General features: G+C 37.3%; 1 protein-coding gene across 36 annotated transcripts in view; it reads right to left on the bottom strand.

Moving 5' to 3' along the window:
• PAM (peptidylglycine alpha-amidating monooxygenase) overlaps nt 1–24322 on the bottom strand; it is a 174168-nt gene that overhangs the window by 71906 nt on the left and 77940 nt on the right. For all 36 annotated transcript variants that reach the window (XM_081503674.1, XM_081503675.1, XM_081503680.1 and 33 more), the window contains 5 exons: nt 6049–6097; nt 4409–4476; nt 3295–3375; nt 2931–3007; nt 2481–2584 (listed from right to left, as the gene is read on the bottom strand). In XM_081503674.1, the coding sequence (XP_081359800.1) occupies nt 2481–2584; nt 2931–3007; nt 3295–3375; nt 4409–4476; nt 6049–6097 (379 nt within the window). The remainder of the gene's footprint in view (nt 1–2480; nt 2585–2930; nt 3008–3294; nt 3376–4408; nt 4477–6048; nt 6098–24322) is intronic.

Raw genomic sequence — 24322 nt, 5'->3', positions numbered from 1 at the left:
ATTTTTAACTATTTCTTTTTAGTTAACTCTGATTGCTTTACCTAAGCTTTCTCCAGTTCTAAAATTTCTAGCTTAATGCAGAGTTAAACTAGGACTGGGCAGAAGAATCACTCAACTGAAAATCTTACTGGTAAGGCTACTGATGGTACAATTTTCCTGTAAACCTAGTTTCCAGGTGGCTGCAGAACAAGCAGGTTAAAAACTGGGAGCCCACTGTTCTTCCAGAGCATGGAGGTGACATCTTCCAGCCCCATAAGGCCTCTGGATAAGTGAGACGGATTTAAGTCAGGCTTTAGGCTCAGGGCGCAAACCTGTGCCAGTGGGAGTGATGTTTGTGTATGTGTGTTGGGGGTTAGGTGGGAACAGAGAAGAGAGAGAGATTTACAGAGTATCATTCACTTAAAATGAGCTTCCCAAGGGGCGCAGTGGTAAAGAATCCACCTGCCAGTGCAGGAGAAGCAAGAGACGTGGGTTCGATCCTTAGGTTGAGAAGATCCCCTGGGGTAGGAAATGGCAACCTGCTCTAGTATGCTTGCCTGAAAAATTCCATGGACAGAGAGGCTTGGTGGGCTACGGTCCACGAGGCCGCAAACAGTCGGATATGACTGAGCACACACAACACATGCTTAATTTAAAATACATCATAAATCGACTAGTCTTCTCTTTTTATTGGTTACGTTCTCAATTGTGATACTATAGTACCCTATGGAGGTGGTATTCTTTATTTTACAAAATGGACGCATTGTTGTTATTACTGAAAAGCATATTAAGTGCTATAGGAATGCTATGCATTATTATGAGGATTTAACTTATATTTAAATTTATCTAAAATTTCCTGCTTTCTTAGTATAAATTAAATATTCATAATATAGATTGACCCATAAGTTAATTTTCTATAATTTCTTTCTACTTCATTTGTATTACAAAGTGGCATTTCTTTTAGCCCACAGGACATTTACAACAAGATAGATTGGTATAGTCATTTTAGGGTATTATTTTAAGGCAAAATGCACATTTTAAAAAAAGACTAGAGGTATTCCAGACTCAGGAAACTGAAAGAGGCCCCTACAGATCACTTTGGCCTCTCATCCTGGTACTATAACAAGTCATTAATTTCCATGGCTGATATTGCTACACAGATGATACTCAAAAGATAGAATCTGGAGGAAGTTACAAACCCTCCCAAATTGTAAAGGTACCTCTAAGCAAAAAAAAAATCTACTTATTTCACAGTTGAACTTGAAAACTAATACAAAGTATGTGATGAAAGGGACTTGTTTTACTCCTTTGTTTATTTCAAAGGTTAATAAAATAACGAATGGCATTTAAATAAAGTTTCAGAGACACTAAACTTTATGTATTTAAAGATTGTTAGTAAAGTGAATTATTAGACTTTTCACATCTAATTATATCTACCTTATCAATCCTTTTGTTAACCATTTCATGCAACTCAATAATTTTATTGCTTTCCTCACGTCTCTGCCTTAAATTTATCAAATTCATCTAAAAGCAAATCTGTTAAAATTTCCTTGTTTAATATAAATTGATAACTTTTTTTCTATTTATCATTAGTCTCAAAAGTGATGCTTATTAATAAAAAATCCTTTTAGGCTGACATAAAAAAATCCTATTCTACCATCTCAAATGCTTTTTCTTTTATTCACCTGCATTAGTACCTTTTCTGTATCCCCTAACAACCAGCAGCTAGCGTTGCCATCGTAAGTATCATCTGTGCATCTAATGCATATTTTCAGATGTCTACTCTCTGTAATTCCTCTTTGATCAAAAGATGAATGGTTTAAAGCTCCATCTTCTAGGTGGTGTCAGTAAATATTTTATAACCTAGTTTAAAATGGAAAGGAGGCTCCTTGGTTCTAACAAAAAAACATGATAGAGATTTTATCTTTCATTCTTAATTTAGGCAAACCCTTTTTGAAAGAGTTCATAGTGCTTTGAAAAATTTACTTGGTGTTATAAAATATACTTATTTCAAAGCAGCTCAGTATTTTGAAGCTTACTTAAAAGTTGAACATTCTTATAATGAATACATAAAGGTTTTAACAGGTAGGAAAAAAAATCATGGTTCTGAGTAATTAATGACCACCATTATATGCAGAACCTATATATTCACCTAAATTTGAACATGGGGCAAAAGGACACTGGAGAAAAAAATTATAATCATTACATTTTTCTTTATTAAGATGTACAGGAAGTAATGTACACTCTTGTGACAACTATAATATGTAGAAGTGTGATTCTAAAGGTCTTGAATAAGCAGTAAGAAAGGAATTATGAAAATCTAAGCACATGTTCTGCAGTTTGACCAACTCAATCAGTCCTAAAATCATAAAATGCTAGAGATTGTTGTAATTGTTTATAATAAGAGAAATATGCCATTCATTCATGAAGATAACTGTCACTTATAACCATGCCTTGTCCTAACAAAATATTTTTAAATAATGGAATCTGTGAAATCATACCCAATGTGTGTGACTTCTGTCCTTCCTTCACCAGTGAAGACACATCTTGCTGCCAGTACGTCACCAAAACTAACGTCTACTGGGTGTTCTACTGGGTAGAAAGCCTGCAAAGAAGACAAATACAATAATTCATTAAAATTATCAACAAAACCCAGAAACTCATGCTTAATAACATGAGGCTTGGGGTACCCTGGGTAGAGAGGATGAATACACATACACAGACACATGTCACCACTCTGCTTAGAAATACTAAGAGAACGGATAAGGAAACCATCACATTGGAAATAATTAAAAAAAAAAGAAGTTATACACAGCTTAGATACAGAGTAAAGGTAGATTTAGAGATGTTTAGATTCTAGAGAAATTCACAAGGGTCCTATAAGGGTTTTATAAGTTACTATCTGCTGATTAATATTTTTTTCTCTCAAAATTGTACTAGATTCTACACACCTGTGGCAGTTGAGGGCTTTGGCGTCCAATCAGGGTCCACTGTCCATTTCTTACTCTGTATCCACTTACTACCTTGCCTGTAATGAACACAGATTATAACTGTATACGGTATTAGAAAGATAAAAGTCATTATTTGTTTTCTTATTGCAAAATAAAATATAAATATTTTCAGAAACCCAAATACTCGGCATTTTAATGAAAACAATATGATGAAAACACATGCAGAATTTTAAAGTACTGCACAAAATCTCTTTCACTGAAACAGATGAAACAGATTTAAGGTCAGATATAATTTACATTTTACATTTACATTTACAGCATTAGCAAGCACAGTGGCGTATCATTTAATATGTAAATTTCTTACCTAAATGGTGAGTGTGAACTCTGTAGGCAAAGACATGCATTGGATACTTTTTATAATGGCATGAAATATCAGAATTCACCACTGTTAGAAATGAAAACACAGAAAAACGTCATTATTCAACTGGAAAATAACATTATTCTTGACTAAAAGTATGTATAGCATATCCACAAGCAGTTAAGCATGGGGTTTTTGAGTAAGCACAAACTCATGTACTCAGAGGTATTAAGCACTTATTATGGGCCACCTTCTTACTAAGATGAGTTAAGAACCCCTTATATTCTGTTTCACTCATAAAATGACTAGAGTCAAATCAACATACATTGTCAGTGAAAACCCAGGCTTAATTTGATACCTTTATCATGAAATTTGTGCAGCTGAAAAAGCTTAAACATTGGTTTTTATTTTTAGAACAGAAGGATTTTTGAAAAATTTATTTCAAACACCTCAGATAATGAGATTAACAGTTTCTGTTGAGAAGGAAACATTTCATATACTTTTCCTTCCTTATAGACAAACACATATTTGATTTTTCAATAAATGTCTTTTTAAAATTAGACAGTGAAAAGTAATGAGATCATGCTTGTCATTAACTTTAACAGATCCCCAATAAGAACAAATGAATAATATGACACTCCCACCAAAGGATAAGATATTTAAAGCAATAAATAATATTATACTCATTCTAATAGGTTTTTTTTTTGGAAATTTAGGAGAAATTTTACAAATCTATGTTCAAAGACTGGATTTGCTAGCTTTTGATTCTTAATCTGATATTCTTTACAGTAGTTTATGCCACAGTATGATAAGAAAATTTTTTTGGCATCTGAAGAATGGATAATTTATTTGTAAAATACTCAAGAATTATATTTAAATTTATATTACTCATTACCTCCCTATGGAGCTCAATTCTTGGCATAAAACTGGAAAATAATAAACTGCTGGCTTGGAATAACACAAAAACCTATTTTAACTCCAAGGATAATAAAGAACTAGTTTATTTTTCAGGGACTCAAAAATATTGGTCAATTCAAGTGTTTATAACAGATGTACTGTAAATCCATCCTTAAAGATTAGGTAATGAGGTAATGGTAAATTCCAAAAGATCATTACTCACCTTTCCCTCCTGGTGGTATAACAGTGTCAACAGACATCATAAGGTACATGCCAGCAATTAAAGGCTGTCTGCACAAAATAGTAACATTTATTTCAACTATTGGAAAACGTCAAAACAACTGCCTTGGAAAAATAAGGTATACTTCAATGCATTGATCTATAAAATATGATTCATGTGGAAATTAAACTAATAGATGGGGAAAGAGGTAGAATATATATATTTTTCTTGAGAATAACTTATTTTCTTGAGCAAATCGCTGAATACACATTTTTGTAGCAGGGTAAATGTTTCTACATGTGTGTGTGTGCTAAGTTAGTTCAGCTGTGTCTGACTCTTTGTGACCCTATGTACTGTAGCCCGCCAGGTTCCTCTGTCCATGAGATTCTCCAGGCAAGAATTTTGGAGTGGGTTGCTATACTCTCCTCCAGAGGATCTTTCTGACCCAGGGGTAGAACCGGCATCTCTTAAATCTCCTGCATTGGCAGGGGGGTTCTTTACCACTAATACCACCTGGGAAGCCCAATCTCTAAATGGGTCCTGTAGTGGTTAATTATAGATGCCAAGTAAGCTAGGCTGTAGTGCCAAGGTATTTGGTCAAGCACTAGCCCAGATGTTGTTATAAAGGTATTTTTGAAGATGTAATTAATATTTAAACCACTGACTTTGGGTAAAGCAGATTATGGTCCAAAATGCGGATGAGTCTCTTAAGAGAAAAGACTGAGGTCCTGGGAAGAATTTCAAAAGAATTCCAAAGGAATTATGCCTTTGGACCCAAGACTGCAACATCGGTTCCTGCCAGGATTTCCTACCTGCCATCCTGCCTTGAATATTTTAGACTTGCCAGATCTCACAACTGTGTGGGCCAATCCCTTAAGGTACAGTTTCTCTTTCTCTTTCATTCTCTCTCTCATACATGCTATTGGTTTGGTTTCTCTGGAGGACACTGAATGATAGACCTCCCAGTGACCCACAGCTCTGACATCCTTGCCCTTGCTCAATTGTCTTCCCCTGATGCAGGCTGGACCAAGTAACCTGACCCAGTAGTTTGTGATTTCTAACAAACGGAATATAGCAACAATAATTTTTCTTTGTCAATTGGAATCAGAGTAGGAAGATCTGTGGTCACCACTTTCTTGACCCATCAGACATATGTTCGTAACTTCTGAGATGAGGATACAGAAGCACTTTGGCTTCCACCTTGGACACCCTCTTGCTTTCTCCCCTCTGACTGTGAAGGCCAGACACCAGCAGCCATGGTGGGAGCTGCCCTGTTTAGAGCCCACATCAGGAGGAAACAAGGGGGTCCTCCAGCCCACAGCCAGCAAGGAACTGAATCCCGTCAACGGCCACGTCAGAGACCCCGCAGGCGAATCAGCCCCGGTCGAGTCTCCAGATGGCTGAAATCCTGGCCAAGATTCTCACTGTGGCCTTTGTGTGAGACTACCGGCACCCAGCTAAGCTGTGCCCAAATTCCTTAGCCACAGGCAACCGAGACAATAAATGCTTGCTGTTTTAAGCCACTACATTTAGAATAATTTGTTATATAGCAGTAGATAACTAGCATAGTGGATTTCCCACTTTTAAGCTCTTGAAGATCTTAAATTTAGTTGTCACTCAGCTAGGATAACTGAAGTACTTACGGCAGGCGCGTGAGGTGTAAGGAAACACCAGAGCAGTCCTTGTGATTATCTGAAAATACACACACAAAATACACATCTTAAATATGAATAATGAATTTCAAACTAAAAATGTTAAGTAATAACTCAATCCTAAATTTAAAAACCCTATATATTCCATTTGTATGGTGTTTTACAGTTTACAGAGTACTTTCATACTCATAAAATCCATTTAATTCCAATGTATCACAGCAACAACAAAACTATCATTTCAAGTAGTCTGTAGCTTTTTCTTGACTCATCAAACTGACTGGTTATCTGCTTCTAAAATTCTAGTCATAAGCTCACAGAAGGAAGCTATGCCCACTCTCTATAGACTATCTGTATTGTTGAAATATCCAGAAAAACTTGTGAACTGAATTGGTTTTGTTCTACGGGTATCCAAACAATTAGCTTTTCTAGTTTTCAAAAACTGAATTAGTCCATAATTTGGGCTTTCAAGGTATTACCATTTTTTAGAGTCTGTAATGTCTCAAATTTATGTATAGGAATCATCTTACTTGGTTTCTAAGCCTCACTCAATCCTACCTTCTAAATAGGAACCTGATGTTCATTCTTTTTACACCTTAACTTCAGTGGAAAGTGTTTGAGTATCTCTGTACCTTTGCCAAGGACACTTCAGAGACCTCTTACACATCCCCTCTCTTCTTTCTCCCGTCTTTCTCAGGTAGAAAGAAGGTAAAAATTTAAATCACCCATCCAAATTCTTATCTCTTTTGAACTTGCTGATATTTAACTACAGACACCATGAACAGTAACTCAGACTTACTCATTCCTTCCATTCCTGTATATGTTAAATTCTTTCTACGCATTTTGTTCTAAGGAATTATAAAACTTTATATCTCAACTTTGAGTTGATTTTAATGTAACTCTTGAGTGTATACAAGAATAATAGATTTATATTAGAAATTAAAAAGTGAAGTATACTAATAGATAACAGCATAAAATTTATGAAAACACTTTCCTTTCATCTATAATTCTCATAAGAAAAGCAAAGGTAACTTCACATAAAAATGTGTAATAATAGGAAACTTAACCAGTAAGATAGACATACTACTTGATTTACCATAGATACAGTTTATAAAGAAAGTATAAAAAGTCATGTTTAATACTTCAGTAGTAAAACACAAAGGAAACTTCTCTGTATAGTATTAAACTTGATCTTCACAAAAATAGTACAGAAATAAATGCAATGATGAACATTTTATATTTAATTTTACATTTAACATCACAGCATCAATTTACAAAGACACTTTGTCCACTCTTCTAAATTAATTTCAGTGAGATCCTATTTTCATAATAATTTCATTGAATTCTTTTTTAAAAAATTTCAACTGAGTTTTAAATAGATGAGAAAACAGTAATAAACAAAAGAATGGATATAACAGGTTTATCTTAATTTTTGTCTATGCTTTAGATATAGAAAGGAGAATTGAATATTGTTTTTTAATTTATTAAAATTGTTTATTGTTGAGAACAAGTTTTCCTAAGTGCACTGATTGACACTTAGTAAATAAACCTACTCTGTATTACTTTCAAAATGATGAGCCATTGGATTCACCCAGAATTACCTAAGTATCTCTACTGATCAAAAGAGAATAGTGGAAAGTATATCATTCATTTATACCAAATGAATTCTACACTCCAGGGGCTCACCTAATTAGCTGAGTTGTTTTCAGAAAACATTTATCCTGTGTATAAAAAAATATCTATTGTCTAAGGGTATTTCGAGAAATGGTAATCATCTGTTCACTCGGTTAATATTCACTGAGCTTTGCTATATTCTTCACAATTGGGATACAGTGAAAAGCAGCAGGTCCAGATCTCCTGCTCTCACGGTGATAACAGTCTAGTGGGAGTGGAGACACAGGGAATGGGGCAGGAGGGACAAGGAGAAACAAAATACCGAGCACATAACCATGATAATGTCACGCCGCAAACTCAACAGGACAATATGACCCTGGGTAGCTGTTTTATCTACTGAGGTCCAGGAAGAATACAGTTGCTAAGAGGCAGGAGTAGCTGTTTTATCTACTGAGGTCCAGGAAGAATACAGTGGCTAAGAGGCAGGAGACTGCCTAGGCCATGCAGAGTATCTTAAGATTCTGGGTTTTATTTTCTGTCTGCCAACAAGCCACTGGAAGATTTTAAGCAATGGAGGACAGGATCATAGAAGGTGTCCACCTAGCATATTACCTGGCACTTACAGATGACTCATTAATTACTGAATGGCCGGGTTTCATAATTTTTTACTTTAATTAGTAATACCAAGTGAGAATTTCTTCCACTCCCCTAATGTCCAACCAAGCAAAAGGTTCTAAGCTCAAAGAGAACTGTCTCTTAGTTTTATTATATCTTTGCTTTGAAAGAATCAAGTTAATCACATTTTGATGTTCAACTTGGCTAATAGTCTTTATCACGACTTCAAAAAAAACTCCGTGAGAAAAATAAATAAGTTAATTAACACATTTCGGCATCTATTAAATAATTTATCATTAAAGTTGAAATATGTCACCAAATTAAGAGTGGTAGGAATGTTATTAACAGTAACATGCCAGCTATTGCCAGTAACTGATCATCCTGTTAGATAAAGTTCTTGATTAGAACTGTCTAAACTGAGTAGATTTTTACTCAAAAGCATGAAAGTAAGTAAAAAATAACTTTTAATTTCGAGTCATTTTCTAAGCACATATCAAAATTTTCACCAAATTAAAAGATAGCAAATGAAATAATTTCTATATAATTGCTATTTGCTCCCCTACAGAGATTTAAAAGTGATTAATCAATGCCATATTCTGTAAGACAGTCAAGGATATCACACAAAATAACTAACCAGCTAAAAACTCAAGTAGTAGTAATATGAGAAGTCCAACACATTCTGGAGAAAAATATACTGAAGTTCTGACTTAGGTATTATAACTTAATGACTTTAGGGAAAATTGAATTTTGAGACCCTTAAGTTTTGTTTTATAGAATGTACACCTTGTATAGAGCTTCCTAGGTAGCTCAGTGGTAAAGAATCCACCTGCCAATGCAGGAGACGTGGGTTTGATCTCTGGGTTGTGAAGACTCCTTAGAGCAGGAAATGGCAACCCACTCTAGTATTGTTGCCTGGGAAATCCTATGGACAGAGGAGCTTGGCAGGAAAAGAGTTGGATACAACTCAGCAACTAAACAACAACAAAATCTTATATGGCTAGAAGGCTAGTGAATATACAAAGTGAAAATCTTACCTGTTCTACAAAAAGCTCCACAAATCAAAATATACAGAAGGAAAACTGGTGAAGAAATACACTTAAAAATCACACTAAATAGAGTTCCTTAGTTATAGATGAAAGAATTTGTTTCCATCAATTTACCTTGTGAATTTAATCCACTGAGTCAGCAAAACATGAGGCATTCTAAAAAAACTGCTGTGTGCATGTGTGCCTATGTGTACGAGTGTTTAGATATTATGCTTTATGCTTTAGATATAAATATCACACTTTAGATATATATATCATTATTTATCCATGGGGTAACAATCACAATACCAACTGAGTAACTTGAGGAAATTCTTTAACTTAGTAATGGATAAACATTTTAATGATATTTTAGTTGAGCAACATGCTAGGAGTTATCACAAAGCAAAGAGAATACTTATAAAACATATTCGCATACATTTTCGATATTGTTTGAATCAATGGCTATGAAAATATATTATTTCAAAATCAAATTTTATTATTGTAAATCACTATGATTTCTTCCAGTTTGACTTTCTACAGTTTGACCCGAGGCACCCATGTGCTTGCATATACATACATTGAGAAATTTCAGCAAGAGTAACCTGAACTCCCTCAGACAAGGTTGTCTGGAGGCCTGGAGGGCTCCAGGATCCACAGCTATTCCTATAGCAAGTGGTAGCTTTGTAGAGAAGCGTATTTCAGCCTAGCGTTTGGTGTGGAGATTATGACCTTTTAACTCCAACATGATCCTAGCCACAGTTATGAAATATTATTTCCATAACCTCTACGCTGATCTTACTTCTGAACTCAGAAACTTCCGCTGGTTTTGCATATTTTACTGATGATTTCCAGTGGGCTCTGACTTTGCTTGCCCTTCCAGTGTAACACGGCACTTCAGCCACAAGATAGGAAGCCTCATAAGAATTAATTCATTTCAATTCACTAGGCTGTAAATGAAATCTGTCTCTTAAAACGGATGACGCTTTAAAGGTTTATTATCATAAAGAAACACATCAGTGCTTCTGCTAATATTTTACCACACAAGATGAAAAAATGAAATCAGGACTGAGTTAGTTAAGAAAGGTACAGAAAATGAACTTGAGTATCAAAATCATATGCTGGTTGAAAAAATTAGTCGAGAAATGTAATTCTGTGACTAGGATGACAGTAAACAGAAGAGAGGAGAGGAATAGATGGAAAAATTGACGCATGGCAGAAGACCAGGGAAATGGAGCATCGCAGCTTAAGTAAAGATCGAACAGTGCTGGATGAAATAACTGAAATGGCCTGAAATCACAGGACTGAATGTCTGAATGAGAGGTAGAACAGGAAGTGAGGACTATTTCCTTGACTTACATTTCAACATAAATGTTGCACATTTCCAATGTACAATATGTAAGGCTTGGTGGGTGGAAAGTTTAGAATTAATCTTTACAGTTTCATCACACACAGCTATTTGACCAAAGCGCCATAAAAAATCATCACACGTTTCCACTAGGTCCTCTCTGAGTTCCTTTGTTTAAAAGGAGTAGGATCTAAAAAGTTATCTATTTAATATCTGGTAGACTAGTACTCATGATCAATAATGACACCACTAAGAAACTTCAGACTATAAATGAGACACCTATGTAAAGAAGGTAGCACTCTATTTGGGTCACAGAAAATAGCCAATAAATATAAGTTACTATGATCATTATTCTTTTTATTGGTAGATTCTAAAAACTTTCAGAACATGAATATTTTACTTTTAAGAAATGTATTTTCAAACCTATAGGTCAGGAATTTCTTTAACTGAAGAAACTGAAGCACATCACATTTTCCCACCTTAATAACAGGAGTGGAAGAAAGGGGGGGAAATGGGAATATCAAATGAGCAAAGAGACGATTAAAAAACAGAATTAGAATTGAAATGGTATGCTAAAGATATTGCACAAAATAGGTATTTTGAAAATGGAAACAGAAATGCTGATTCAGAAAGGTACAAACTAGGGAGATACAGAACAGAGTCATCAGTGATACAGTGAAATGTCAGTGAGACAAAAACATCACAGTCTGGCTAAAATGAAATTCTTGCGTTAGTGACTATAGGACCTTGAAGAAGTTGATAATGCACTATTTCAAAGTCCTTCCATGACTTTTAGTAATAAAGATCCCCTTGACCAGACTCAAGATAACCTGTTTCTTTCTAAGTTCTGCACTAGAAGAAGTTAGTTCAACAGGATTAAGGCAATTTTTATGCTGATTTTGAAACTGTTCTTTTAATTTACATTTATTCACTTGTCCTGTACAGGTATTATCATGCAAAAAATCCTGACAGCTCTTCTTTCCAGGTATCTCTACTTATTTATTTTAGTCTTTTTCAAAAACAAATTGTTCTCTCTTTTACTGTACTAGGCTATAGGTTCACTCTCTCTCCAAGGTACACTGGTGAACACCTGACTTTCAGCTATTAATGTTTTGTATTTACAGAAGATTGAACCCAAGATATCCCGTTAAAGGGATCTTTCATGACTGCTGTTCTCTCTCATTAAGAAATACTTTTAGCCTGATTGATTTAAAGATACAGTGATGAAACTTCATTCACTAAATATGGATCAGATGACATTGGGAGGTATACTTCATTTTATGTCATTACAGTTCATTATAATGTCATATGTATATACTGGAAGTTTTTGTAATGGTGAAGATATTAATAATGAAAACGTTAAAAGACTCATTTTTAAAAAGAAATGTAAAATCAAGTCTACTAATATCTTAGAAGCACATCAAGCCATAGAAGTACTGGTGGTCCATTGGTTAAGACTTCTAAAGAATCATCTGATAATGAAAGAAACAAGTATTTCCTGGCTCTGGATGAAAACTGAAAATAACATTCAATCAGAATCTAATCTTGAGTCAGATGAAAACTGGATGACTGCTCCACAAGGGTTTCAGCTTCTCTTTCTGGGTAATTGTTCTCTGCTTAGGGAGAGACGTATAACCACAGCAAGGTATTTTATCAAATATATAGACTCAATTGAATTTCAGAAGAGGAAGGCACCCTGGAGATGATGGAGTTCAACTCTTGCACTTTATAGACAGGGAAAAAGAAGCAACCGAGACTGAATCTTGACCAAAGTAACTGAGCTAATTGGTGATACATCTGGGTATCAAAACTAATCGATACTAATTCTCAAAAGTCAGTATTTAGTAAACATTCTTTACTTTAAAAAAAGAATTCTATTTCTTAGCGACTTCCGAGGAATTTTATCTATGAAATGTCCTGAAACTAAGATACAAGAATTAAGCAAGGATGGATAAGTAACCAGTGGTCCTTAAGGATACCCACTTAGGTAGGAAGTTCATTTCTCTTAATGGGAGGTGAATGCATGGGGTATGAGGTTATCCATTCCACACTATTCAGCTTGCTTTCCTAATAATAGCTTTTAGGTCCTGCTTGGATTCATAGATAAGCAGTAAGGATGTGGAATAATGCATGATAATAACCTACTACATCTTAGGTCCTTAAAAGTCTGCTGCTTCCTCCTACTTTTTCCCTCAAGAGATATATTTCATGAGCTCATCTTGTCCTGGATGCTTCCTGCTTCAATAAAAAAAAAAAAAAAAGGTTAATCATTGAGCCTAAGGGAACCAATGTGTTGTTACAACAACATCCCACTAATTGGAAAAGTCCTTCAGAAAGACAGTCATAGCGTGGATTTCAATTTACTGCACTCTCCTCAGAAGGTATAGGATAAAGCACACCCATTATCTACTATCCCCACCACAGCTTTAGATGATGGATCCTTTCCTCATGGAAGTACTAAAAAGCATGCCTGGAACCACTGTCAAGGCTTATGAAAAACAAACAGCTCAGATCTTTAATATCAAAAACATATTTTAGAAAATGTGTGAGCAAACAGTGAACTGTCTCATACCCTTCCACCATCTTAGAGTGTTCTGAACAGAATTTAATGATCTCTATCTGTTTTTCTGCCTGTCTTGAATCAACAGAAAAAAAAAATGAATTAAGGGTATAAGACACACCAATAATTTTTCAATAATGTATGTCCACAGATTTCTTAATAACAATTTGACTATTACGCTGGCTTGATCTTTAACTTATGGTTCTTTGTTCTGAATTAACACCATTAAATGAATGGGACAGATGATGTTTTGTTTTGCTGAGATTAAATCATGGCTCCCAAAGGTGGCGTGGAATAGATTACTTGGGGATTCATTTCAACAGTCAGGGAAAATTTCATATACTCAAAATTACTTGGAGAATCCCTTAGGAGAGTGGAGAGTGAGGTCTCTTACTAGATGCAACACAGCAAGCTTCCTTGGCACTGGAGCAGACTGCTGTCATCTCTGTCAGTTGAGCCATGTTTTATTTTTTTAAGCTATTTCCATAGAAGTAGAATGTGCTGTTATATAAAAAGGGTTATTTCTGTACATCTGGAACTCTGCTGCAGCAGAGATGACACAAGAATGAGAGGCAAACAGGAAGCCACAGCGGGCATGGCGGATCGGGTCCTGTGTTCATTCTGAGCACAGGCAGGTTGAATGGAACCCTGGTTTTAATGCCGATAAGACACAGCTCCTTTACTGTTGTTTTTGGTACTCCTGGACTATCAGCGCAGGTCCTGCAGTCACTAAGCAGTACTCGGTAAAATGATGATTCTCCAAAGTAACCCGAACAGGCATATATCGAAGTTTTTTTGCTAAGAGTTTCCGCTAAATAAGATCTCAGTCACCAAATTTCTCCTAGAGAATTCAGTGAGAGCATATTTTCATCATCTTAGGACTCTCCAGTTACAGATACATTGATATAAAATTGTCTCCACTCAAAAAGCACTAACATCTTAAGCTGTCACGGCAAACGTGTACCTGGTGGGCAAATATAGTCGAAATGGGGGCACTGTTAATCCACGATAGAAACTGCACAGAGGTATTCCTGGAGGCTGCTAAAAGCTGGCTTAGAGACAAGCTTCGGTGCTAAATAAACCAGCACTACAAAAATAAAAAAAAAAATCTTCAAAAAAGAATTCCTTTTGAAGCTGTCACTGCAGTGAGTCAGCCTCCTTTGATTTTGTATTCACTGCCGTGGGACTAGAAATTACTAGCTTCCATTTGTCCTGTGGCAAGGAAGAGAAAATGCATTTATCCATCCTGCAAGAAGATGACTTTCACGAATGATGGCTTGTGCTGTTCCCAAAAGAGATGAAATGGAAGGCAGGCAGGCAGGCTCACCAGCGAGCTTTTATAATCGCTGTGTGTGCAGAGGGTGTTACGGCAGGACAAACGTCGGAGCATATTCCTCTTTCCATCCCTTATAAATGCAGAGAAAAGACTCCACGGCAAAGCTTAGGGTTCACACTGGTTCTTCTCTCAGAATGATGAGCCTACTCTAGAATCATACTTCTGAGAGAGGAAAATTCAAAGACGAAACTCCCCAACCCTAAGTAAATACAGAATTTTTAAAAACATGGCATGGAGTTTTTAAAATGATTGACTGTTTTTTGAACTTTTTGTTGAACTATAACATACAGAATAGGGCACAAATCATAAGGTATAGCCTGAGAATTTTAAGAAAACTAACACAGTCCTATAACTAGCATTCAGATCAAGAAGCAAAAAGCTCTCTACTTGAGGCCCCTTCCCGAGGCATGAAGTTTTAAATCTTTACTTGGTGCACACAGCATATTTAAACATTCATTTGTCTTTCCAAAGGCACTGTCTTTTCACATCTTTAACTAGCCTGTCTACTAGCTTCATGGGCTTTGGTTGGCAATTTTTAAATATGATACATGGTTGTGTGTGTTCAGTCGCTCAGTCGTGTGAGACTCTTTGTGACCCCATGGACTGTAGCCCCCCAGGTTCCTCTGTCCATGCGATTTTCAGGTAAGAATACTAGAGTGGGTTGCCATTTCCTCCTCCAGGGGATCTTCCTGACCCAGGGATCAAACCCGCGAATCTGGCATCTCCTGAATTGGCAGGTGGGTTCTTTATCACTGTGCCACCTGGGAAGCCCTATACCTGGTTACTAATAGTTATTTTATTATTTCCCCTTTCTCTCAGTGAAAATTCCTATCAAACTCTTTTTACTTCATATGCATATGTCAGTTTTTAATATGTATTCATCTTTAAAGTGGAAATCTAAAATTTTTTTTTTTTTTTGCATTCTGTCAATTGTCTGTTCTCCCCACTGAGGGCAGAATGTAACTGCACAGGTCTAGGAACCACAGAAAGGAAGAATAAGTTACAGAATGAAAAGGAACTTTAAGGGTTTTAATCAAAGAAACTTAATTTGAAATATAAAGCTAAAATCACATGTCTCATATAAAGTGCTCCATTATGAATTTTTGAATTGTCTTGAGGGTATGTTTTTATATACATAAAAGGCTTATCTTTCACCTTCTTTGGAATTCTCAATTACTTTCTGCAATAATGTGTTCTCCCTTCTTTATTTAACTGAAACCTCTAAGTGCTCATAAATGATAAACAGAGAGAGGGTAACCTAGCAGCAATACCATGCTATTTTCTTTCACAAACAGGCCCAAATGCTGTAATTTAGTTGGAATATACGTTTTTTGAACCTCAACCTAAAATCATTGGCTGTATTGCAACGTAATTATCTTCATCAACTTAAAATACTATATTGTGCATTGTATGTTGGTTCTTCAATAAAAAAAATCCAAATTTACATATAATTAGGCATGCACGTAGTCCGTGGTATTAATTAGGAAATATACTTTGAATATTATAGCTTACATATTTGATTTAGTGTTAATTTTCATTCAGTATATTCAAGTTGTAATGTGGCATGAGGATTATTAAAATAATTTTTATAAAGAATCTGTGAGTTACGAACTAGTAGGGCAAACACTGAAACCCTTCAGTGACCCAAATTATCAGTCAAAATTTCCTGAGACCTTAAGCAAATCTTCACACTGTAAGATAAAGGGTTTGTTTGGAAGGATTTGCAGTTACTACTTAGATTTTATTCTCGTTTCTGTTATTATAAGTGATGTGTTACACTTCAGTTGGAAAAACAAGGATAAGTAACACTTGCAAGGAAATGGAGCTAGAAAAGTGTGGGGGAGGGTGACATCCCTACAGGAAGACAGACTCTGGAAAATTTCCAAAGAGGGACAGAAGAAGAATTCATTTAGAATGAGAAGAAATAAGGAGCAGGATGAAGGGTTTCCAAATTGGATGAAGAGGAGAGGAATGTTTTTGGCAGGAAGAGGGAGGTGAGAAGGGTCTCTCTTCCAGGCCTACGGAAGGCTGGACTTTTATTTTTCTAACAGAATTATTTTGTAAATGTCATTAAAGCAATATTCGAATAGCTTTCATTAAATGTCTTTTTGGTAATGTACTTATTTAGAGTATCTCTTGCATTTTATAAGAAAGACCGTCAACTACCATAAAAAAGGAATTAATAGAAAACAGGAAATGGAATGTACAGATGCTAGCATTTCTGTCTGATGACTTCCATCTTTTACCCGAATTCCGATAACACAGTAAACAAAACATAAACATGCCAAGGCAATGAGGGGACCAGTAAGGGACAGACCGTGGACCCCAGCCTGAGTATTTATGGAGTGCGCGAAAAAAAGCCTTGAGTCTCCTAATTTTGACGTGAGCCCATGGGCAAGTAACTTTATTTCTCCTCTTAATTTATTTTGGTTAAAAATGAAAGGTTATCTGGTATTAATTTAAATGAAATTAATTAGTGATTGTGTACCCTTGACCTGCTTCAAAAAGGTGTTAATAACTATGGGTGATTAAAACACAGCATGAGCTGCAAAGGGATAGATGAAGGTAAAGTATAGGCCTGTCTTGGAAACAACTAGAAAATAAAGGCAAAATATGAAAACTTGAACAGTATTAGGGAATTTTTTTTTTCCTAAAAGACATCACTTAAGCTAAATATTATACTGTTCAACATTACATTGCTTTAAAAAACACATTTTAAGGAATAAAGAACATTCTGAATACATTCTTTAAAAAGCAATAATACTGCAGGGCTTTCTGTATCTTCTCATAACCAAATGAATGAAAATGCAATTCTTGAAACTTAATGACCATGTTAGGTATTAGGGTTAGCTGATGGTGACTGCAGCCATGAAATTAAAAGACGCTTACTCCTTGGAAGGAAGGTTATGGCCAACCTAGATAGCATGTTTAAAAGCAGAGACATTACTTTGCCAACAAAAGTCCGTCTAGTCAAGGCTATGGTTTTTCCAGTGGTCATGTATGGATGTGAGAGTTGGACGGTGAAGAAAGCTGAGCGCCGCAGAATTGATGCTTTTGAACTGTGGTGTTGGAGAAGACTCTTGAGAGTCCCTTGGACTGCAAGGAGATCCAATCAATCCATCCTAAAGGAGATCAATCCTGGGTGTTCATTGGAAGGTCTGATGTTGAAGCTGAAGCTCCAATACTTTGGCCACCTCATGCGAAGGGTTGACTCATTGGAAAAGATCCTAATGCTGGGTAGGATTGGGGGCGGGAGGAGAAGGGGACGACAGAGGATGAGATGGTTGGATGGCATCACCGACTCGATGAACATGGGTTTGGGTAGACTCTGGGAGTTGGTGATGGACAGAGAGGCCTGGCGTGCTGCAATTCATGGGGTCGCAGAGAGTCGGACACGACTGAGCGACTGAACTGAACTGAACTTAGGTATTAAACAGGTGCCCCACGGAATGAATGAGATGAATAAGGACCATTAGTCTTCCAAACTGAAGATGAATAACAAAATTGACATTCAGGAAGCTAGAGAATCAGGGAGCTTACATTTATGTGATGAGACTGACAAAAGCCAAAAAAAAATATTGCAGGAAAACAGATTTCTTTTGGATCATTTGAGAGGTACTGAATAGTCCTAAAATCATTCCCATGACTCACAACAAGCTGCTTGTGTATAATGAAGGTTACAGAAGAACATGAAGAACATCCTGTTATAATTCTTCTGAAATCAGAGGGATTATCAAGCAACCTGGTATAGAATTATCCCTCCATAAGGGAAGTGGATTCCTTCATACATCAGAATGGGAAGGAATCCATGAGATAAGATGAACACTCCAACCTCTACTCATATTTATCCTATTGTGCAAGGATGATTTGTGCGGAATTTCTAATTTGCGCTTTGTTAAAGTTCATGTCCTCTTTGTTCCTAGTGGTTCAAAGGACTTGAAGAAGGACTGACTCCATTATTTGTTTTATATAGTCAGGACATGAACTTTGACAAACTACAAATTAGAAATTCAACACAAATTAAATTCTTCTAGTTTTTAATACCACTGGACTAGTAGCTATACTACCTCAGGCAAGTCACTTAACCTTTCTGAGTATTGATTTCCATTTCTGTAAACTGGAGGGGCTGAGCGAGATGGAGACGTCTCTTCCAGTCACACTGGTCTACTTCTACCATCCCAAAGGCTCAGTGTCTGGTGTTAAAAGCAAATGTTTTAAAAATGAATTAGTACATAAGACATGAGATCTATGGTTTTTACCCTTTATGGAAGAAAGTAAAAGTCACGGTTTCCTTTTCCACAATGCCTTTTCAGCCATGTTCCAACCGCATCCCTTTTGAAAATGCCTATGAGGCTACGGAGTTTCATGCAGGTTGAACAGTACCTTCCTGCCAATCATTTCTCTCTCTCAGTTGGTCTCATGGTCTCTGCCGTATTCTCACTTTCTAGTCTCTGTCACCCCATATAGTCTACTTAAAAAAACATAAAAAATGGAAGAATATAACTTAATTTTGTTCATTTTTTGAAAAGGTTTATCTCGATTAAGTATCAAGAAGGAACATTTACATCCCTATATATAGGGAGGAGTGTCTCCAAGAAAGTCATACATGCATTGAAAGTGTCTTCTCTATAATAAAAATCTTAAAATTCAAACACCAAATTTTGTGAAAATGTTAAGAATAAACATAAACTCTCCTTCAAAATTCTAAGTGAAATAAAAAATGGTAGAACACCAGACGGTAATTACATGCATTTTCTTCCTTCAGAGGCTCCGCTTTTCTTAAGAGAACTGAGATTTAATTATACTTATTGTGACAAATGCAAATTATTCTGCTCATGGCCCAAGCCTCAGGAGATTTCCCTGACATACCTGGAATACAGGGGGGAAAAAAAACCTAGAAGTAAATTTCATCCTCTAAGAAAATCTGAGACCTAGTTGTCAAACTGTAGTTTGCATAAAAGTCAACTGGGAAAAGAAAAAAAAAACAAACAAACAAAAAAGAAAAAAAAAAAAGTCAACTGGGGAGCTCATTAAAATTTCAGAATGCTGAGCTCAGGGGTGGGCTGATAACACACAGGCTGTCTAAAAACAATATACATGTGTGTGTAAATACACACTTATTATAATTTTTATTAACATAAAAGATGTGTAGGACACAATTTATAAAAATAATAAAATAAATAATACTGTTTATCATAAATTCCATATAACCTGATGAATTTCACAGAATTATTTCCTTAGTTTTTGCTGAACTTTTTTTAGCCCACCTATGGTTATAAATGATGAGTGAGTCCTTCAGATAAGAATGTCTGTTGATATCCTGCCTTATTGAAATGACAAAGATACACGCTGAAACTGCAATTGCTCATCAACAAAGTGAGCAAAATCTTTGCAGTGCTGGATAGTAGTTTTTGAATTGAAAAAATATTTCCTAAAATATTTTGGCTATTCACCATAATCTGCACTACTAACAGCATTTTCATTATTTTCTTAAATGTAAACAACCAACAAAATAATTTATGAAGCAATGATTTGTAGCATTTGTCAATTTCAATGGTGTAACTTTTCCCACCATGATTGATTTCAAGCTATCAATGTGACATTACTGAGCATCGGGCTGGGAAAAGATGAACCATTCATGCACCATTCTATAGTATTTCCACCATACAGATCAATAGACATAAATACCAACTAGAGTATAGATAATAGTAAAATGTAGTAAAATAATTAGAGGATGATGATTTTTGAGTATTTATTGTCTTTATTTTTCATCACAGCTATACTTAACAATGGACTTCCTTGGTGGCTCAGCTGGTAAAGACTCCACCTACAATGCAGGAGACCTGGATTTGATCCCTGGGTCAGGAGATCACCTGGAGAAGGGAAGGGTAATCCACTCCAGGATTCTTGCCTGGAGAATCCCAAGAACAGAGGAGCCTGTTGTGCCCAAGGGCTGGACATGGCTGAGCGACTAAGCACAAATGCGCACCTAACAATGAGCTCACTGCTGCTGCTGCTGCTGCTAAGTCGCTTCAGTCGTGTCCGACTCTGTGCGACCCCATAGACGGCAGCCCACCAGGCTCCCCCATCCCTGGGATTCTCCAGGCAAGAATACTGGAGTGGGTTGCCATTTCCTTCTCCAGTGCGTGAAAGGGAAAAGTGGAAGTGAAGTTGCTCAGTCGTGTCCGACTTCTAGCGACCCCATGGACTGTAGCCTACCAGGCTCCTCTGTCCTTGGGATTTTCCAGGCAAGAGTACTGGAGTGGGGTGCCATTGCCTTCTCCGAATGAGCTCACTAAATAGCTGAAAATTAACCACTGGCTCTTTCTGGTCAATATGAGACAGTTCCAGCACACAGCTGCCAGTTCTCGACTTCTTGTGCATTTGATTCAGTAGGTCTGGTTGGAACTAGGAATTTTCATTTTAAAAAGCACCCCAAGGAGATTCTGGCACAAGTAGTCTACAGATAAGATTTTCAGAAATTTTGACACGGACTACTATGTACTTTAGAGGTAATTCTATTAAGAATTTCCCTAATTCTAATTGTTTTAATGGAACATTAAAAAAAGTTTTTTGCTTTAAGTAAACACTGGGTAAAACGCTTCAACTATGGAAACATCCACTGCAGGTTAGTCCCTTGGACTGCAAGGAGATCCAACTAGTCCATCCTAAAGGAGATCAGCCCTGAATGTTCATTGGAAAACTGATGCTGAAGCTGAAACTTCAATACTTTGGCCACCTGATGCGAAGAGCTGACTCATTGGAAAAGACCCTGATGCTGGGAAAGATTGAAGGCAGGAGGAGAAGGGGACGACAGAGAATGAGATGGTTGGATGGCATCACCGACTCGATGGATGAGTTTGAGCAAGCTCTGGGAGTTGGTGATGGACAGGGAAGCTGGGTATGCTGCAGTCCATGGGGTTGCAAAGAGTCGGACACGACTGAGTGAACCGAACTGAGTGCAGGTAAGGACATTCACTATGGACTGTAAATTAGAAAAAATCCTTCTGTCAGGTAATTTGGTGGAATCTCTTAAGGTTTCAATACTCTATAGGCCTAAAATCCCATGTCTAGAAATCTACCCTGCAGTAGCAATACATGGTTACCTAAAACATTTCTAACGTTAAAGTTCAAAATTCAGAATTGCTTGTAATAACAAAAAACTCAGTATGTAAATGTCTTTAATGGGGAAAAGGATATATAAATTATAATATATCCACCCAACAGAATACTTGGCAGTCATTATAAATAATGAAAGAACCTTACATGTGCTGCCTTAGAAATATGCCCAGGTACATTGTTAAATAAAAAACAACAGCAGATGCAGACCTGTGGAGAGTGGGATCTGAATTTTGTCCAAAAAAGAAAGAAAAGTGCAGATACACATATCTGTGGTTTCTGTGTGTATACAGAAATGCATAGGGTATAAGCATATGGAAAACGGGAAGATATAAACGGCAGTTACCTGGGTGTAGGGCTGGGGGTAGAAAGGGGGATGGGATTGAAGAAGGTATTCTAGATTTTTTTCTTTTTCATCTATATACCTTCTCTTCAATAGTTTTACTGAGATATAATTTACATACCTTACAATTCACTCCTTTAAAGTGTATAATTCAATGGCTTTTTAGTATACAGATATGGGCAAATGTCACCTCATATTACATATTTTTTAAAATAGGTATTGTGAGTGGTGTTTTACTTTTCTTTTTAATGGTCTTCTGTATTTTTCAAAAAATGAACAATAAAGTCTGGGAGAGATCATTTTAATGAGAAAATATTCAGATATATCCAGAGTCCTTCAATTCTTGTTAGTCTTTTAACTAATTAAGGCTTCTTGTTCCCCTGGAAAGTAAGTAAAGTCGCTCAGTCGTGTCCGACTCTTTGTGACCCCATGTACTGCAGCCTACCACGCTCCTCTGTCCATGGGATTTTCCAGGCAAGAGTACTGGAGGGGGTTACCATTTCCTTCTCCAGGGGATCTTCGTGACCCAGGGATCAAACCAAGGTCTCCTGCATTGCAGGCAGACGCTTTACCGTCTGAGCCACCAGGGAAATCCCCCCTTTTCCCCTACTGGAACTTTTTGCAATTCCGAGCCTGAAAAGCTCTGGAAGCCTAAAGTTTTTCTGGCTAATGTTTGGTAGCAAAATTTGACCTGAACGAATGTGATGCTACTTATTACGTCCGTTTTTAACCCTCGCAGTGGGACCACCTGAACATTTTGCTAAAGGAATATTAGCATATTTGACTAGGGACAGGGTCTCAGATGCCCAAAGGTGACATAATGTAATGTATGATTTCTGCACTTGAATATCTTTCAAAAGGGTTTAATGTTCTTAATTCCAAATGGTGTGTTTCCCAAAGCATGTGAATGAAGGTTTGGGCCCCTACATCTTAGAATATTAGAGAAACAGAAAATGGGAGGTAGGAAGGAAGAAAGGAGACTTGCTGAAGGGCACGGGAATCCCAGGGTTGAGAGCGAAAAGCAAGACTGAGGTCAAGAGCACCCTGCCTGGAACCCGGGTGCTGCTGTACATGGAGGTGAACTTGGAAACACGTGCGCTCTGGGAAAAAAGGTCACAGTGAGAACTAACCTCCAGTATGCCGGAAGGGATCAGGACTGCCGGCATGTGTGTATGTCAGGGTCCTATTTAGAGAAAGCCAGGCTGAACGCTAGGAAGGTGTAGAGACAACGGTTTTCAGGCTTCTCCCTGGGGAGGGCAAGCTTTAATCACCCTCTCCCCGTTCGGAATTTCAAGGGAGATTCTTACACATGGAAAGTCACCCGGAACACTTGAAAATATGTGGGTTTAAATACCCCGAGCCACAGTATCCCTCACTTGGCAGGGGAGAGAGTAAAAGCAGGTGTGGTGTGTTTCCCTGGAAAGCATGCAGGAGGAAGCTGCTTCAACAGATTGAGAGAAGACAGCGCAGGAAGCCACGGGGAACAGCCTTCCACCAGAGTCCCAGCAGCTCCGCAATCAGGAAACAGGGAGTCAAGAGCATCTCAATGCTTCCACTGAAGCCAGCGTAGTCTGCTTTCTACTCAGTTTGGTTCAGTTGCTCAGTTGTGTCTGACTCTTTGCGACCCCATGGACTGCAGCATGCCAGGCCTCCCTGTCCATCACCAACTCTCGGAGCTTACTCAAACTCACGTCCATCAAGTCGGTAATGCCATCAAACCATCTCATCCTCTGTCGTCCCCTTCTCCTCCCACCTTCAACCTTTCCCAGCATCAGGGTCTTTTCAAATGAGTCGGTTCTTCGCATCAGGTGGCCAAAGTATTGGAGTTTTAGCTTCAGCATCAATCCTTCCAATGAACATCCAGGACTGATTTCCTTTAGGATGGACTGGTGGGATCTCCTTGCAGTTAAAGACTCTCAACAGACGTCTCCAACACCATGGTTCAAAAGCGTTCTACTGCAATGACATAATTTGAAGTGCAGCTGCCCTGCCACTGATCTATGCTCCACCTTGTTCAAAAATGCATTAGCAAGGGATTTCTCCTGGGCTCATGGTTTCAAAGCTTTTTCCAACAGCTTGCCAGCAGTAGTCTTGTAAGAGGCAGATAAGCGGCAGGAGTCACCGTGGAATCAGAATTCCTCCAGAGTCCTCTGTTTTCCCTTCTCCCTGCCACTGCCCCCCTTACCTCAGGCTCACTCTACTACTGCCTCAGTTGTGGTGAAAAGGAAGCTCCTGTGTGTGCACATGTGTGAGCATGGAGTGTGCATTTCAGGAATGCATGACCCGTGTCTACTAACACCTATGTCTAATA

This window comes from Giraffa tippelskirchi, chromosome 6 (genome assembly GCF_054371585.1).
Source record: "Giraffa tippelskirchi isolate mGirTip1 chromosome 6, T2T-mGirTip1v1.2.pri, whole genome shotgun sequence".
Taxonomy (NCBI): Eukaryota; Metazoa; Chordata; class Mammalia; order Artiodactyla; family Giraffidae; genus Giraffa; species Giraffa tippelskirchi.
This window is presented reverse-complemented; position numbering and strand designations above follow the sequence as displayed.